At 36.6% G+C, this 19,150-nt stretch overlaps 1 protein-coding gene and 2 pseudogenes across 3 annotated transcripts in view; 2 read left to right on the top strand and 1 right to left on the bottom strand.

The window, feature by feature from the left end:
• The window catches only part of MORC3 (MORC family CW-type zinc finger 3), a 37,389-nt gene that overhangs the window by 7,618 nt on the left and 10,621 nt on the right, over positions 1-19,150 (top strand). For all 3 annotated transcript variants that reach the window (XM_036219848.1, XM_016123458.2, XM_036219849.1), the window contains exons 2-12: positions 1,734-1,806; positions 4,322-4,454; positions 5,315-5,529; positions 6,086-6,233; positions 7,787-7,934; positions 9,043-9,171; positions 9,371-9,490; positions 12,382-12,479; positions 16,242-16,346; positions 18,411-18,533; positions 18,640-18,714. In XM_036219848.1, the coding sequence (XP_036075741.1) occupies positions 1,734-1,806; positions 4,322-4,454; positions 5,315-5,529; positions 6,086-6,233; positions 7,787-7,934; positions 9,043-9,171; positions 9,371-9,490; positions 12,382-12,479; positions 16,242-16,346; positions 18,411-18,533; positions 18,640-18,714 (1,367 nt within the window). The remainder of the gene's footprint in view (positions 1-1,733; positions 1,807-4,321; positions 4,455-5,314; positions 5,530-6,085; positions 6,234-7,786; positions 7,935-9,042; positions 9,172-9,370; positions 9,491-12,381; positions 12,480-16,241; positions 16,347-18,410; positions 18,534-18,639; positions 18,715-19,150) is intronic.
• LOC118602594 lies at positions 2,703-2,821 on the bottom strand (annotated as a pseudogene).
• On the top strand, positions 16,353-18,404 carry LOC107499356 (annotated as a pseudogene).

The following is a 19,150-nucleotide window of genomic DNA, read 5'->3' as shown; positions in this document are numbered from 1 at the left end:
TGCAAGATGAAAATCTGGAAATTGATTTTCATTAAAAAGTCTTTGTGATGTATGCTTTAGAAAGTCCGAATTACTTATATTCTACATTACACGAATCTGTACCATATTATATGATACATGCCATAGAAGAATCCAAATTGGAAGGTGGTTCAAGAGTACCATTTCTCAAGTGTGTACTTCATGCAACCTGATGTGAACCAGGTTCTGAAATCGAGTGTGGACAGAGGAAAGTAGAGCTCTCTCTCTCTGACACCTTGTGGTAGCAGCTGAGCAGTACAACTCCTGCTGTCAGTTTGTAATCTAATCACATTTCTAGGGCTCCCTTCACATGGAACACTTAAAGTGCCTCACTTTTCCTTATATATGAGAGAATCCGCCCTAAATTAAAGCAAAAAGTCTTCATTGCATGGAAATTTTCTGCATATTGAAATTTTCAAGCCTTGGCCTTTTACAGCATTTGTATGTTTATACCTTTAATGTTTACATTACTCAGAAAGTTGGCAGTTCCCTGTACCATGAGATTGATTGGCATATTCTTTCATACTATGTTACTGTGAATAGCATCAAACATAAAATCCTTGGAAATCAAGGTTTGTGGTATTTAAACTATTATTTGACATTGTTTAAAGGGTTTATAGATGTATACTACTTTACTGCTACAAGTTCAACTATAATGTACTTGGAGTAAATAATGTAATGGTGCCAAATATTGGCTTTCCAGAGACCACCAGAAATGCTTGTTGATTAATAAGCAAAGTTTATTAAATCTAATGCACTAAGGAGAAAACGCAAAGTATTAGTTGTGTCTCACAGTAGGGAGATTAGGAAATGATACAAGATTTTAGAGTCTTGGCTGGGTAATTTTGAAGTAGGTCTTGCAAAGTTGGTAATGGATTGGGCAATTTATGACATCATGACTTTGGTGTGTATAAGAGGCAGGGAGGGGTTTCAAAACTAGTCTTGATGAGGAAACCATTTAGTTGATTGATAGCTTTATCTTCCAGGAATCTTATCTTCTATGTTGTTGTATCTTCCAGATATATCCCGAAAGAAGCAGCTAAGTTATTTTTAGTTGGTCTCAGTGTTGTTTGACACAAGGACAGAAAATTATATTGGTTTTGTTAAACAAAAACAGAAGAAACTTTCATGCTGATAGCTTTTCTGAAAGAAAGGGTTTATTGAGGCAAATGCTAGCCAGAAAAGGACCAGATCTGGGGGCATGCAGTCTAAACCACCAGCTGCAGGGCTAGGTGGAAAAGACCGGCACGTCCACAGTCCTGGAGTTGACAGTCCTGGAGTTGACGGGCACTTTCAAACATCATGTTTTGGGGAAGACAGATGGAAATTGCTTTGAAAGAATTTACATTGGTTACAGGTAAAGGAGTGGTGGGGAAAGGTGAAGCAGGGGCTGTCTTAGGATAGGTGCACAGCCAGTAAGGAATAGGTTTACCACTTTTGATTGGTATGGGAAACGGTCCTGAAAGTTCCTGCATTGTCGGGATGCTATGGACCCTGGTGGTCTTTACAGTACTTCATTCAAAGCTCCAGGAAGCACTCAGGAATGTGAGCACTCTATTTTTAGTTGGTCCACAGCTATTAATTGGTTAACTTCTTTCACTCTCCTGCCCGCCATAATTTAATTTAGGAACCCCTAAGATTTTTTTTCTCTTCTCAGTTTCTGTTCTTAAAAGTAAGACCTGAATTAATTTACATAAATCATTGGTTTGTTTCAGCTTTGCCCGAAGTTTTTACATACAAATTCTACTAGTCACACTTGGCCATTCAGTGCTGTTGCTGAATTAATAGGTATGTAAAATTGACATTCATATGTGATCTGTTGCTTGCAATTGAAATTTTAAAACTTTTCATTGAAAAATAGTTTGTAAATGTGCTTTAAAAAAAATAAATGGTGGGGGAAGGGTGAAGTACACGGGGTAAAGGGGGTCAATATGTGGTGACAAATCTAACTATGGGAGGTAAACACAGTGTAAGTATGTATATGTGTGTCTTACTGTTAAAGTGTACAGTTGAAACTTATTGGATTTGGTTAAGCAATGTCACCATAAAAAAAAAATAAATGAATGAATAACTAAATGTTACCTTAAATGATGACATTATGGGTAAAGGTTACCTAGCATAACGACTATGGACATCAAATTAATCACTGTTCAACCCTCCCTATACTACTGACAAGTATTTTAATTTACTAAGTCCATAAAACGTTCGTTGAAAATATTTTTATGCTGATTATGTAAGAAACCAGTCTGTTGCAAAAAATGAGAATTATGTTTTTTAATAGTTGGGAAGTATATATGACATAGAGCGCATTTATTTTTCCGGTGTTAGTAGGATTAATGTTATGTTAGATTTGTGATAAATTCTTGCTTCCTCCAATGGAATGATCAGGGTACAGGATTTTAGTAATATTTTAATGAATGTGAGAAAAGAGACAAGGTTGTGATCAGATGTACATAGTGGGTCATGATTTTTGGGGGAAAATTCATGCTCGTGAATTTTAATTGAGGCATATATTTGAGAAACAGATAAAGGAAAATTATATTCTTAGGAATTCTTATATATAATTGAGATTATTTATCAAGGAAGGGTTCTATCTTAGATGAAAAAAAAGAAAGAACCTTCGAGCACCCTTCTTTTCCAAAGTTTCCCAGTTGATATTTGCTGTTCAGGTGGGGTTTTTTTAATGCCTACAGCACCTGGTCTTCCTAGATGGTCTCCCATCCAGGTACTAACCAGGCCTCACCCTGCTTAGCCTCCGAGATCAGATGGGGTCAGGCACGTTCAGCATGGCCTGGCTGTAGACTTGGGTGGTTTTCAAAACCCCGGAGTGGATATGCTGCTGCCCGGCGGCCATGGACAGTCGTTCTTGTTCACAGCCCCCGAGAGGAGCTGCCCAGCCAGGAGTGTGTTCGCTCACAGACGCTGGGTCTCTGGCTTTCGTTTTCGCTTAGAACAGCCGACAGTCATGGCACTCTTTGTGGTTATCAGATTTTAAGTTTTTAATGAAACACTGCCTTTCCTGAAGTGGTTGATTAGAACAAGATTATTTGATTTTAATTGTAGCCTGCCTTAGGGAAGGATAATTTGAGAACCAGTATTTCTGTTATAATAAACACTTAAAAATATACCTCAAAAAGTAGTTTTGGTTGGTTAGGGATATTCAAATGGATCTTAGATAGTTCACAGGTTTATTTTATTACTGCTACTTTGACATTTTTTCATTTTTCTTTGATGTATTCTTTCATACTTGGCTATTCTAAGAGGAACATGGATGCTAAACAAGGGTGTTATATGGGGAGGTATACAGAGATCATAGAAGTCTAAAAGCCGCCAGAAACTGGTTAGATTGTGTTAAATTCAGCCGAGTAAATTCGAAGATCTAATTCGGTTTAATTAAGCAACTCTTGAATAGGGCAGCATCCCATCTAGCAACTAGGAGGACATTCAGAAGAGTTGTACAAAATGGAAGGATGTTATAGGAAGAAGGTTGGGACAGGGGAGCTATTAGTGAAAGAAAAGAAAGGATTTTCTTGGGGACATCTTTTGCGGGGAGGAAAAGAAGGGGAAGAAAGGTTTTTATCTTAAAGATTGCCTTGCCTCTTTCTGTTCGGGGGATGGAGAGGGCCTGTGTGACACATTGATGACCTTGTTACAGGTGCTTGACCAGAAAATTCCAGACTGGTTAAGGTTAATTAAGATAACATTTGAGAGGTTAAAACTTCAGTTAGTTCAAAATCTGTATTAAAAGCTAGGCGTGGTGTCATGGACTTTTATTAGCACAAGTGACACCATTTGGTGCCTCTGGTCTTCTCTTTAACAGTTGAAAAGGGGCATACTTTGAAGAACTATGCGGATAGTAAACTTCCATCTATGTATGTAGCTTAGCAGCACATGACTGCTGTCTCATTTATTCAGTAACCGCATTGTGTTCCTTCCATGACACTCAGCTCTTAGTTTCCCTCATGGTAACCAGGCCAGTTCTTTGGGCAGAAGACCTTGTCTTGATTATATCTGTACTGCAGTGATCTTCCTGCTTTCACGCTGTTTCAGTGTAGTGGGTACCAGTCTTTGCTTGTTATGTAATAAATGGAGGGCTTTGGAAAGCGTTAATTCTGAATTGTCAGTGATATATAGCAGGATACAATTTGTTAGCTTCATGTTTTCAAATCTTAGAGGTTCTTAAACATTTCAACTTTTTAAATTTCCTTAAAATGTTATTGTGTTGTTTGTTAAAGGATTGTTCTGAACTAATTGCTTTCTTTAAAATGCAAACTGAAAATTTCTCAAAACTTTTGCTTCTTAGATAATGCATATGATCCTGATGTGAATGCTAAACAGCTTTGGATTGACAAAACAGTGATAAATAACGAGATATGCTTGACATTCACAGATAATGGGAATGGTATGGATTCAGATAAATTACATAAAATGCTAAGGTATGTAACAGGGTTTCATGTGTCATACTTATTGCCCATAGTTTTTATTTTTTAAACATGAAAGAAATGCCACACCTACAGTGTGTTCTGTTCTCTAAATCGTCCATTATGTTCTACCTAGTCGGCAGTCCCTGCCATTTTTCCCATCACTCCCTCCCCATGTCTGACTTATCTGAAATTCCATCATTTATGCTTTAGTGTAAATTAGTTTTAACCAGTATTTCCAATAAAATTTACTACTTTGGGGGAGGGGTGGTAATTTTTAAAAGATTCAGAGGATGAGGAAGCAGCATAAAATAGTCATAAGGCTTTGGGCTCTTAAGTCGCACAATAGGATGTCATTATGAAGCCAGATGTGCCTAATACGGAAACTAAGATACATAGGACAGGTATGAGATAGAAGATGAATTTTGCAGCAGAAGCCTTTCTGTTCTTCCTCAAATATTCCTTATGCTGCCCACAAGTCAGTGTGACCCCATCAGTGATCATACTACAGCAGGCTTGCTGAAAACAAGAGAATCATACATACTTAGAGGAAGAGATTTCATGGGGTCCAAGAAATCTCAAGGTCCTGGGCCCCAAATTACAACTCAGCGGCTTAGCCAGGAATGTGCCAGGCAATGAGCTCCTGTTTTAGCTTATGCAGTCCTTAAGCACCCCTACAGTTGAGACTTGGTTTCCTTCATTTCAGAGATGAGGAAACACATCAAGGCAGATTGAAAGGTAATTTACTCAAGATTATACATGTGGGAAGGATGAGGCCAACATACAAACAGGCTTTTTCCATAGTACAGTTTTTGAATTAAAAACATGAACATCATGCATACTTATTTTTTTTTAAATCTTTCTTTTCTTTTTAGCTTTGGCTTCAGTGACAAAGTCTCCGTGAATGGTCACTCCCCAGTTGGATTGTATGGGAATGGTTTCAAGTCAGGTTCTATGCGTTTGGGTAAAGATGCAATTGTTTTTACCAAAAATGGAGAAAGCATGAGCGTGGGCTTCTTGTCACAGAGCTACTTAAAAGCCATAGAGGCGGAACATGTTATTGTCCCGATAGTGACATTCAACAAACATCATATCCTTTTGATTTTGAAATAGAAAATGTGAAGAAGCTCTAAAGAAATAACGTGAACCATTCTAACCTTCAGCCCTCCTCCAGATTTTTTTTTAAAGTCACACTTTCCATTTTAGCACTCGTTCTTGTCCACTGTATCTGCTCAAATCTGGGTCTAAGCTTTTCTCTGTTGGAATTGTGCCATGCAAAGCCTTACCTTACCGTTTGTTAGGTGGTTGCATTTTATGTTGAGCTCCCTAGAGCTCTCCTCTTTACTTCAGTCTCGTGTAATAAGACTTGCGGTCTGGCCTTAAAATTTGACTAATTACCACGAAAAGCAAGAGATCTTTAGGAAAATACCTTCTGTGTACACACATTTCAAATATTGGAAACAGTTAGAGATAATGAACTTGCCCATGCTGCATCCTTCGGGGTATTCAATTGAAATCAAACTGCCATTTTAAAACTTGGAATATAATTTAGTAAATAGTTTTTCTCTTGTTTAAGTTTGAGTTGGTTTCCATATTGCAAGTGTAAAAAATATGTGGTTGGTCTGAGTCTTTAACTTAGGATATACGACAGATGATTAACTTAGTGGAATCACAAGCAAGCCTTGCTGCAATTCTGGAGCATTCTCTGTTTTCTACGGAACAGAAATTATTAGCAGAACTGGATGCTATTATGGGTAAGAAGGGGACAAGGATCATCATTTGGAATCTTAGAAGGTAAGTATAGACCTCTGCTAGTTGTTAATCATTTGGGAAGTAAGGTGCGTTTGCAGGAATGGTTTTAATGATTTTATTACATTCATCCATTGTTACACAGAGTAGAAGCACACTGGAAGGTGGCATAGTTAACGATTTGTCTTTTCCAAGGATGTTTTATTGAGGCCACTTTGGCTTCAATTTGCAGTAATTTTATATTACTAAAAATAGATTTCCTAGCCCTGCCATTTAGTCTTCATAGCACTCAGTTGCTCTTTGTTATTCCACCCAGTCTCCTCCTCAACAACAACAACAACAACAACAACAAGACACACACCCCCACACACACCAATGAGAAGGTAAAAACCCAGCCACGTTCCAACCTACAAGTTGAAAGAGAGATATTTGTTTGTTTGGTCCATTACTTAAAGCTAACATGATTTAGCACATGTTGAGAAAAGTAATATAGGTGAGACTTCTGTGTTGCTTAAATTTATAGTGAGGATAAGATCCTTTGCAAATAAAAATTTTTAAATTTTGGATGAATGTAATATTGAGAGACTTGAGATATATTAAACCGTGGGAACAAAGCACAAATGTGGGTAAACCTAAACTACTTTAAATCTATGCTTTTCTATTCTATTCTGTATTCCTTTTTTATTTTCTTTTTCTTTTGTTTCTGTCCCTCTCCCAGTTTTTTTTTTTTTTTTTTTTTTTTTTGCTTATTTAAACTTAGTTTTGAGACAATTGTAGATTCATGTGCAGTCGTAAGAATAATGGAGAAATCTCATGTACCATTTCCCGTTTCCCCCAATGGTGACAGCTTGCAGAGTTAGAGTACACTCGCTAGGATGTTGACACTGACATGGATACCAGTCCAGATAACAGGACGTTTTTATCACCACAGGAATTTTCAGATTGCCCTTCTCCGTCCATATCCACTCTCTCCTTAGTCCCTGGAAACCTCTAACATGTTCTCCATTTCTGTAATTTTGTCTAAAAGGAATCATACGGTGCGAATGTGTTTGGCGTTAGCCTCTTTCTTTTGGCATAATTCTCTGGAGATTCAGCCAGGTTCTTCCATGTCTCATAGTTTACTTTCTTTTTCTTGCCAAGTAGTATTGTATTGTGTGGCTGGAGCAGTGTGTTTAATCATTCACCTGTTAAAGGCTGGCTGGGTTGTTTATAATTTTTGGCTATTACAAATAAAACTCTAAATATTGGTGTACAGGTTTTTGTGGGAAGAATATAGTCTTCATTTTTCTACAGTAGGTGGCCCAAGAGTGTAATTGATGGGTCATTTGGTAGTCACATATTTAGTTTTTAAGAAACTACTAGAATGTTTTTCAGAGTAGCTCTACCATTTGATCCTTTCACCAGCCATGTGTGCGTGAATTCAGTTTGGGGCATTTTTCTAGATTCCTTTTTCTTTTTTTTCTTGCTTTTGTTTTCCCCCACTGCTACTACCACAGATAAGTGTTTTGTTTTGTTTTGTTTTGTTAACTAATAGTAATTCCTTGCTTATCTTGCTGTGAAGTTAAAATTTAGCTGCTTCAAAAAAATTATTTTTACAGCTACAAAAATGCAACAGAGTTTGATTTCGATAAGGATAAATATGACATCAGAATTCCAGAAGATTTAGATGAGACAACAGGGAAGAAAGGGTACAGGAAGCAAGAGAGAATGGATCAAATTGCCCCTGAAAGTGACTATTCCCTGAGGGTACGTATCCACCTCTCTTTGTGGACATGAGAAAATCAAATGGAAATTAGTGTTACTGACTTGTGTTATAAATGCTACCATTGATCTCTAAATGAAAGTATCTTGCACGGACCTACTTACTAAACTTTTCATGAGCCACACTGGTTGTTTATTAGAATCAGTTTTTTAATTGCGAAGTCATCAGGTCTAACAGCATTTCTACTTTCACTATGTAGTTATCTTATTAAATTGGGAATACTACAATCAGTGTATCCTGTGACAGCCATAATGATTAAGTCAGTCAAAAATATCACATTCAGTTATTTTTTTAAATTTAAAATGTTTTAGAATACACGCACCTTAAAATCCTACAGCTATAAATTATGTATAGACTAGATGTGATGTACATTATTATAATTTTGTGATAAATATCTCTGAGATTGAACCTTAGAAATGGGTGTTTTTTTGAGATTGAGGAAATTAATATTTTAGCATAACAGTGATGTTATAATAAGAATATTAAGTTTCTTAGTTACTATGATAAGACATATCATACTATCTTTTCCCTTTATTTTTGCGCTGAAAGATTCTATAACCCCAAGCCGAAGGTACATTTGACATTTACAAGTATTACTATCCTTTGATATACCCCAATGTATTAGTGAAGTATCTTATAATTGTTAAGAAAATCTTACTCAAATATCAGATGGGTGCAGAGGCAGCCAGAGCAGATGGTGGTGTTTTAGTGTGCCACGAAGTACAGTGTTTTAAAATATCATTAATGGGTTTTATAAATGACAGAACACTAATTTTAAAATCAGGAGTCAGGAAAAAAAATAAAAGTTCCGATCATATCATACGTGCTATTTTGTAATTTTTTTCATTTGTTAACATGGGTCAATAGATTGTTTTCTGTCAATTATTTTTACTGGCTACAATATATTGAATTTATTTTTAAGGAAAAGTAATCAAATATTAACATACAGCTTTATAATGTGATTTTACTGAAGAATTAATGGGTCCTTTATGAAAGCAAGGTGGTAGCTTTCTCTTTAAATACATGTGTAAGTAGTGTCGAACAAATATGTAGATAACTATTTTCTAAAGGACAGATGTTGTGTCTTTGCAGGCTTACTGCAGTATATTATATCTAAAGCCAAGAATGCAGATCATCTTACGTGGACAGAAAGTGAAGACACAGCTGGTTTCAAAGAGTCTTGCCTACATTGAACGTGATGTTTATCGACCCAAATTTTTAGTATCCTTTCTTTTCTTTTTTGTGATGTCGCATAGAGCTGTATCAATCAGGTGTATCTCCTTCCCCATTTCTTCTTTTATCCTAACAGATTCTGATTCTAACTTTGCCCTGTTTAATGCACTTTTGGACTCATAAATAATGAAATAGAATGATTGAAGGGAGTAAGGTGGTATGTTCAGAATTTTTCTTAACATTTAAGACTAAAACAGTGAGAATTACTTTTGGATTCAACTGCAGAAATAAAGATCATTACGGGATAATGATGTACCACACAAATAGACTAATCAAAGCTTACGAAAAAGTTGGATGTCAGTTAAGGGTAAGCTGAAAATGTCTGTATCTTTTATAAGAGAGTAACTTGTTATTGGGTCAAATGTGAAATAATAATGCTTTTTGCCTAATGACTTTTAAATGTCAGTTTTTAATAACCTCATTATGGTACTTGAACTTAAAATACTTTTGATACCAGTTTCTTATTTGGTCCCCCGAATAATCACATGAGGGGTACAGAACATTTTATCTCTGTTTCGCAGATGAGGAAACGGGCTAATAAGACCTAATAGAGCTAATGATGGGCGGAGATCTCGGACACGAATGCAGGTGTTTTGTCTGCATTCGGATGTGCACCCCTGATTATTTCGTGCCAGAATGAAATTGGTTGGCTTTAATTAGTGCTGACTTAATAGTTTGAGAAAACTATCTGATGCTGATTTACTTTTTTGGAGTTAGTTCCTAAATATATTAGAGCCTTCCTCCTACCACTTCCACTGTAGAATTTAGGGTGATGAACACTGTTTTATGTCAATCTGTTTATCCTTTACGTGTTTTCACAGAAAGGTTTTTTTTGGTGTGTGTGTGAAGAATTCAATGATAAATTCTGAAGGTCACCTTGTTTTTAAATTAAAATTATTTGGGTGACATTGATTAATAAAATCAAATAGATTTCAAGTGTCCAGTTCAGTTATACCTCATATCATATGTATATTGCATTGCATGTTCACCAACCAAAGTTAAATTTCCTTCTGCCACCATATATTTGATTCTTCTTACCCCAGCTACCTCTCCTCTCCCCACCTTCCCTCTGGTAACCACTGATAGACTGTGTCCATGAATCTGTTTGTCATATTTGTTACTTTTAGTTTTATATCCTACACGTAAGTGAAGTCATATGGTTCTCAACTTTGTCTGACTTATTTCGCTTAGCATGATAATGTCAGCATCCATCTATGTTGTCTCATTTGGCAGGATTTCATCTTATGGTTGAGTAATATTCCATTGCGTATATATGCCACATCTTCTCATCCTCAAAAAACTAAGAATAGCATTACCATATGACCCAGCAATCCCTATTCTGGGTATTTAACCAAAAAACTTAAACATTTATCTGCAAAGCTATATACACTCCAGTGTTCATAGCAGCATTCTCACAGTGGCCAAGACATGGAAACAACTGAAGGTCAACTTTTCAAAGGTTTTAAGTCTAGGTATATTTTTGTCTTCCAGTTCTATGACTTTCTATTCATCTTCTTTCATTCTAAATTCTTCATAGAATGATATGAGCTCTACATAGTATGATAGTGTGGGTTTATCTTGAATATTGTTCATTGGGTTTGTAACTCTTCCGTATTTTACATGGCATGAGCTCAGAATGTAGCAAAAGTAAATGAACTTTGTTGAGCTCTTTGTAATCACTAATTTTAGTCAACAGATAAATCCAAAAATCTGGCAGCCATGACATGAGCCATCAACAACTATTATTTAAAAGGTTAATTTTCATTTATAATAGGAATGGTAAATTTTTTTTATCAGAAATAGTCTATAATTTCCGAATTTCACTGTTAATTGGAAATGCATTTTTGGTAATAGGCCTTATTAAGTGCTTTGATTCCTCAAGTGCTTTGCGATTCAAAAGAAATATCGTATCTGCTACAGAATGTAAATTATTTTTTTTCTTTTTCCATTTATGAATCTGACTTAAGATATATTCCCTTTTTCCTAACTAGTAACATTTGCATTATGTATAATTTCTGATTAAGCTTGACCTTATGAAAAATAGGCTTTTACAACCAGCTTTTAACGTTTTTCTTTACCAGATGATGGATTAGGCCTAATATTTGCATTCAGTGGGTTCAATACACATTTAATAAGTAAATACCCAATACCTGGTATGATTTTCCATGCTAGATACTCAACATAAAAAGATAAGATGCAGAGCATGTCTTCAGCTCAGCTTGGTAAGGGGGATATGGCATATCCTCAGAGCATCAGAAAAGGCTCTTTGGAGAAAGTGGTGATTGAGATGAATCTCGGTTGACTACTTTGTTAGACAGTCTGGCAGGGGCTTTCCAGGCAGAGGGAAGAACATCTGCAAAGGAAGGGAAAGAAGCTCCTGAGGCTGTGACATCAGTAAGGAGTAATTTGCTGTGCCTGGACCAGAAGACAAGTGGGAAATAGAGTCATGGGAGAGACAGGATGAGGAGGCTGGAAAGAAGGTGAACAAAACTACAGTTGAAGGATTTACAAATGGTATGAGATGTAGAACCACTGGTGGTTTTTAATAGAGTAGGATTGTGATTAGATAAGTTACATATTCATTTTCTCTTTGTATATATACTCAAGTAAGTTGCAGTCATGAACAAAATATGCTTGATAGTCATGTAGATAATCAGAATATGACTCATATGCTTTGAGTTCAGTATTTTAGCTAGCAGAGTTTAAAAATAACTTTAATTCAACTGACCTGGGTTTTTATTTCATCGCTATTAACAACTCAATGTGTAAATCTGAATAAATGACTTTAATTTTTATCTAACAAACTTGTGGAACATTATATTCCAGAGCCTTTGCTAGTCACTGTGGATATAGAAAGGAGTTAGTTATAGTTTCTGCTCCCTAAGAAGTTAATCCCAGTAGAGGTGGTCTTTTTTCCCTTATATACAGTTGAGAGTGATAGAGAGTGATAAAACTTGTCCAAAGGGGTACCTGACAACAGGGAAAGTGGTTTTAGAGGAAAGCTCTAATATATAATATATTTAGTATTTACTTCCAGAAAAGTAAATTACCTACCAGCCACTGTTTTTCTGTCTATATTTCATAAGAATCTTATGAGATAAGACATAGGAAAATGTTTCATACAAATTATAAATTTTCGTGGATGGGTAATTATTAAGAGCATCATATCTATGTGTAAAATGCCATTTTCATTTTCAGGCAAACAACATGGGTGTTGGAGTAGTGGGAATTATAGAGTGTAATTTCCTAAAGCCAACTCATAATAAACAAGATTTTGACTATACTAATGAGTACAGGTATGTTAACTATTTAAATTACTAACTTTACTGTTTATTTTGGAAATACTTTCACAACTTTTTTTCTAAGCTGACTTTTTTTCTATCTTATGGATGTTTTTACATTATAGAACTTTAAGAAAATGGGTAGGTGAAAAGCGTGCACAGAAAACATTTACACATCATCTTCCATCCTAGGGATTCTCTGTCCTCACAAGTAGAAATTTATTCTCCCCTCTTTTTATTGTTAACATATTTCAGAGAGTCATAGAAAATAAAGTTCCTGCTTGCTTGGTATCCGCATTTTTTATGTAATCACAAAATCCTGAAACTTTGTACTTAGATGGGAATTTTAAGATAATTTTGTTCTATGTACCTTAGAAAGACTCATATCTTTTAAGAATGATTACAGGCCATAGAGTAAATATGACTGTTAATGTCACTTGTAAATTTAGGAAGCACAAGCAGTCCTGATGAACATATATTATGGAATAGAATGCAAATGTTATATAAATATTTGTGGTAAAGACAAATGTTATAGGCCTCCTCAAATAAAGAACAAATAAACAAATAAAACAGCGGGAGGAAGGACATAAAGATAAGAGCAAAATCAGTGAATTAGGAAACACATACAAGAAAAAAATATATCTTCATAGTTTGGAATAGTAGAAGGTGATTACTAAAAGGAGTAGGTGTCCAGAACAAGCAGGTACTAAAGGGCAGGTGTTCTCTCTAGATTGAAAAAGAATAGACAATAGAGGAACTAGGAGAAAGGCCTCTACCCTGAAGTCAGAGACTCAGATCTCTTAATAGAGGTCATGACAAACAGGACCAAGCTGCCTACCAGAGGCCTGGCCAGTGTAGGTCTGTACAGGTGGCCTGCTGTTGCCAGAGGTGGTGGGTGGGCTGGAGCTGGTGTGTAGAGATTCGTCTGCTTGAGATGCAGGTCTGCTAGAATTGATCTCTCGCTGGAGGGCAGAGCATGGCCTAAGCGCATAGCTGGAGCTCCTTCGGGAGGCCACTGGGTTCTAGTCAAGTAGTAACGGTAGGGTAGACAAATGTCCTGCTGCTGTTGCCTGGCAGGTTCATTGCCTGTTAACCCAGTTAAGCATTCCTCAGGCTGGCAAAGGGTAAATGTTTACGGGATCGAGCTCTAGTATCACAGAACTAATCAAGAAAGACTTGGATTAGAGCTGACACAATCAAAAAGCTCAAAGTTGTTCTTTGATAAGATTAATAAAGTCTGTAAGCATCCGGCAAGACTCAGGAACTGCAGGAGAAAACATTGTCAGTGTCAGAAATGAAGAGGACATTACCATAGATCCACAGACAAAACCTTGATCAGAGGGACAGCATGGATGAGTTCCCCATTATAGGTAATATGAACACATTCCTTTGACGTCAAATCAAGTTTTAGAAAACTTCCCACATATTAAATTGAAACATTTAAGGGAGAAGTGGCACAAGTCCTACACAGACTCTTCAAAGGTTTTCTGAGGCCACATAACTTTGGTAGTGAACTCATGAGTATATTATAAGAAAGGAAATTTACGTCAATCTCTCATGATCAAGATATAAAAATCTTAATTAAAATAATTGCTAAAACCATCCAGTGACATATAAAAAGGATAATACATTAAAACCAAATGGATTATAATCCAAGACGGCATGGGTGGTTTTTAATATTAAGAAATCAGTGTTATTCATCAATTGATGTTAGAAAATAAAACTCACATGATTATTTTCATAGGTACAGAAATTTCCTTTTTTGTATTCATGAGTTCACTACCAAAGATATGTGGCCTCATAAAACCTTTAAAGATCCGTGTAGGACTTGTACTACTTCTTTATATGTTTGAATTTAATATGTGGTAAGCTTTCTAAAAATTAATTTGATATCAAAGGAACATGTTATAGCACCTAAAATGGTGAAAATTATTTTTTTCTAAATCACACCCATTTGTGATTTAGGAAAAAGGAACATTTACAAAATCATTAGTAGAAAGCACCTAGTAACTATAGAGTATTTAAAAAAACAGGAAGCATCATTTCTAATGGTAAATTAGATAGCTGCCCCCGCCCAAGGGTGAGAATGAGAGAAGGATATTAGCAATTGACCATTGTTCTTGAGGAAATAGCCAGGACAATAAGAGGAAGAAATGAAAATTATGAGGATCGGAAAGGAAGAAAGCTTTTCTGTAGATGATAATATTTAAGTATATAGAAAGTCCAAAATAATCTGCAATTGGAATTCATGTAGGAACAAGTAACATGTATTCTAAGGTTGTTAGATAAGTATTCAAAAATCACTTATTTCCGTATGTCAGCAACAACAGAAAAACTACATGAAATTTTTAAAAATAATTTATCATAGCATCAAAAAAATAAATACAAAGTAAATAAAACATGCAAAGACCTGAACACACTGAAAACTACAAAACATTGTGGAGTGAAATTTAAGACCTGATAAGGTATATGCCAGTTTCCAGAATTGGAATAGTAGATATAAAATGTTGATTTTTCTCCAAAATAATTAAATGGAATTCCAATTCAAAACAAAACCAAACCCAGGAGGTGTGTGTGAATGGGTGTCAGTATATGAATAGGCTTATTCTAAACTTTACGGGGACAGTTAGAAGAGCAAAGGTAGTTAAGACAACCATTAAGGAATAAAAAGCAATAGATGGTATTTACACTACTGAATGTCAACACATATAAAGCTGTATTACCTGAGAAATGAGTGTTAATGAAAGGCAGTCTAGTGAAGTAGAGAAGCCAGAGCGAACCCCCACTGTTCATACATACAGTCACCTGGTTTATGACAGGTTATGTTATAGCATAGTGAGAGAATGATCATCTTTCCAAAAATGCTGGGTCAGTTGGCTATATAGATAAAATGAACTTTAACTTCTACCTCTCAAATGAAAAAAACAGTTCTGGATAGATTGTAGACCTAAATGAGAGGGGCAAAAACAAGATGGAAACAAGAATATTTTCATAACCTTTAGTTAGGCTTTTTTAACCTGACACAAAAAAATATTGATCATAATGGGCAAAAAGGGAAAAATGTCTACAATGAGTAAAACAACAAATGTTGGCAAGATATAGGGAGGTTAGAGCTCTTATAAATTACTGGTGGATGTGAAAATTGTTGATCATTTTTTAAAGATATTAGGTCTGACCAAGTCAGTGCCGCCCCGTGACACTGCAGTCCACGCCGAGGTGCGTTCTCCACAGATGTGGGGTGCACCTCCTGCATGGAGGAATCGGGGTGATGAGCAGGAGATGGAGCGTTGTGGCTGTAGTCTTAGGTCTCAGTAGGTCTAGTTAATTTGCTTTTTAACCTCTTGCTGTGGAAGAAGTGAAAGTCTGAATTGTGGGACAGAAGCTACATGAAGTACACTTGCTGGTAATGATCGTAGACTTTCATAAACCAAAAGAATGAGTTCCGATTTGAACCTCGTCAGGTTGGGGTTGAAATTCAGAGAGCCTGCAGTTCTCCCAGTAATTGGTTGACAACATACTTTAACAACAGGGCACACAAAGTACTGTTTTGTGTCTTACTTCCGAGATGGTCCTGGCTCGTCTTTGGGAACTTACCAAGGTGCTTATAGAAAACTGGTCGTTCGGCGTTCTTTGCAAGCCGGACCTTTTGGAGCTGTCCCTTCCCCCGCAGTGTCCGCATACTCGTTACTAGGTTATTTATGCTTCTCTGTGTTTGACAAAGATTTAATCTTTATCATTCTTTTTTCTTAAATGGATTTTATAATTTACCTTTTTAAGGCTTACAATAGCAGCACTAGGAGATAAACTGAATGATTATTGGAATGAAATGAAAGTGAAGAAAAATGCAGACTATCCTCTAAATTTGCCAGTTGAAGATATACAGTAAGTACATTAAAAAAAAAAAATCAACATTCTCATTCAGGGATGGTGTCTGCAGGGATTCAGAATGGTTCAGGGTTTGACATACCGTCGGAGGCTCGCCTGTAATACAGCCACTCACAAAACTAGGCTGTCCTGAACCCCTGGAAATAGAATTGTTTACTTTTCTACTAGGAAGGTTGGGAAAGCACCAAAATCCGCATGCGGCATGTGCCCAGACCAACTTTGCGGAGGTTATGCTCTGAGACCTACGTTCTAATGAGGTTAAAGTTCTAACACGAAAAAAGACGTCAGCAGGGCCTGCGGTGGACCCACGTGTGCTAAATGTGTTCGTGATAGGATCAGGCGTGCTTTCCTTATTGAGCAGAAAATCGTTGTGAAAGTGTTGAAGGCACAAGAACAGAGTCAGAAGGCTAAATAAAAAAAAATGAAGCTTTTTTGAGTAGTAAAACAATCAGAAGTCTTGTTCTGCTAAAAAATAAAATCACCATCTCTAATATCAATATGTGATATTAAGGAGTATAGTGATTGTATAGTGTTTGCAGTTGACTGTAACCTATAGTAAGAAATAAACTTACTAAAATCAGTAAAATGAATATATGCATTTATATTTATGTGTATATACAGAAAAGATTCACAAAACAGTATCGATCGTGTATTTTGCATTGCTTTCATTTTAAAAATGCAGATCTTGACCTCTTACATTCATTTCACAATCCACTAATGGATGGCATCTCATAGTTTGAAAAACTGTGGTCTTGTCGAATAGGATCGTGAATGTAAAGCCAGAATTGAGTTTAGATTCTAGTTCTGCTGCTTAAGTAACTACGTGACATTGAACATGTTACTTGGCCTCTTATAAGCTTCTGTGTCCTCATTTGTAAAATGGGAACATTAATAGCACTTACCTCCTAGACCTGTAAAAGATGTGAAGTTTGACAAGCACTCAGAAACACAGTAAGCACATAGTAACAGTCCTATGAATAATAACTGTGTACTAGTGGAAAGATACTCAAGTTACATGATGAAAAACAAAGTTACAACTCAGTGTATTAATAATAATTTCCCATTGTATTTCGTGTGTGTATCCCTAACACATATATAATATAACTTCCTAAAAGAAGGAGTTTATAGTTTCCTTTGTAAATTTCTGGATTGTTTCAAATTACATGTAGCTGTAAGTGCATTTTTAAAAACTAGATTTAAAAAATTATTGGCATTTAGGTGAAGTCTTCCTATGTTAAATGAGTCTACATCAATTCTTTATAAGATCATTGTAATTTTGTTTGTTTCATATCTCTGTTGGCCAACATTTCAGATTTATTCAAAAAACAAACAGCAACAAACGACATTCACATGTGACAAGCATAGGCCCTAACATCTGGATCAGAGGCCATGCTGGAGAGTATTCTCTTGGCCCTGCTCCGTCAGCATCTCTGTCCCTTCCTCCGCTACACCTCACACACACCCCTGAGATCAGTTAAAGCTGGAAGAAACAAAGTCACTCTAGAGGAGATTGGTTGCACAGATCATTGTAATTTTTAAATGATAAGAGTATGAAAGTATCTTATAAACTGAAAGAATAAACAGATTTTAGTTATTCAGAGATTTCCTATAGTCGAGGGTAAAAATGTAATACAGTTATTAAAAGTGCTCAAACTATAGTAATACAACTTGTCTCTTCTGTACTTGAGTGGTTTATTGTGCCAATCTACAAAAATAAACTAGACATTATAGACACTAACTGTAAATTTCAGAGCAAGGCATTTGAAATACTTTTAAGTTGTTTGAGTTTTTATTATCGAACAAATTTAATAGTAATGGTATTAAACAGTACATTTAAGTCACCGTTTAAATTGGCCCGCGATTTTTTAACCCTTTGAAAGTAACCAAAATTGCCGTTTGTAAAAATTTAACTTACTGTACACGGTAACGGTGTCACAGAATTTTCAGGGACAGAAATAAATAGTACGGACATTTTGTGATGGAAATTATGTAGACAGTCCAGTGGAAATGTTCTTAGCATCCATGTTTCCGGGCTCACATGTGGCGGCGGTTTTGTTACAGGAAACGTCCCGATCAGACATGGGTTCAGTGTGATTCCTGTCTGAAGTGGCGAAAATTACCGGATGGGATAGACCAACTTCCCGAAAAATGGTACTGCTCCAATAACCCCGACCCACAGTTCAGGTACCGTACAGCTGGTGGCACCCTTTCTGGGAAGGCAGACAGTGCTGTCCAGGGCATGTGAATAGGCGCTGGTGACCTGTTATTCCCATGTGATTTTTCTGACTAGAAATTGTGATGTTCCAGAAGAACCTGAAGACGAGGATCTGGTGCATCCCACTTATGAAAAAACCTACAAAAAGAAGTGAGTGTTGTGTCAGTGTGTGGCAGGAAAATAATCAGTAGCGCGTCTGCAGCTGACGCTTCTCTGAAACGAAGCCCGTGCGGTGGACCCTTGACCAACAGGGGTGTTAGGGGCGCGACCGCCCCACATACCACCCCACACCCACTGCAGTCAGAAATCCAAGTATGACCTCAGCCAGCCCTCTGCGTATGAGGTTGGCTGAATCTGCACGTGGGATACCTGGGCACACAGGTCGGCCTGTGTGTTCACTGAAAAAGAGTCCGTGTGTAAGTGGACCTGCGCAGTGCACGCCATGTTGTTCAGGGGTCAGCTGTGTGGCCAAAACAGGCTATGACCCAAAAAAGATTTCGATGCAGAGTGCACAATGTGTTGTGTTTTTTTAATTTCTGCTGTGCGCACTCGCTGTTTTTTGCCGTCCTTTATGCAAAGTAGTTTG

Source organism: Rousettus aegyptiacus, unplaced genomic scaffold (genome assembly GCF_014176215.1).
Source record: "Rousettus aegyptiacus isolate mRouAeg1 unplaced genomic scaffold, mRouAeg1.p scaffold_m13_p_4, whole genome shotgun sequence".
NCBI classification, from domain to species: domain Eukaryota; kingdom Metazoa; phylum Chordata; class Mammalia; order Chiroptera; family Pteropodidae; genus Rousettus; species Rousettus aegyptiacus.
The sequence above is the reverse complement of the archived record's forward strand: the minus strand, read 5'-3'. Positions and strand labels throughout refer to the sequence as shown.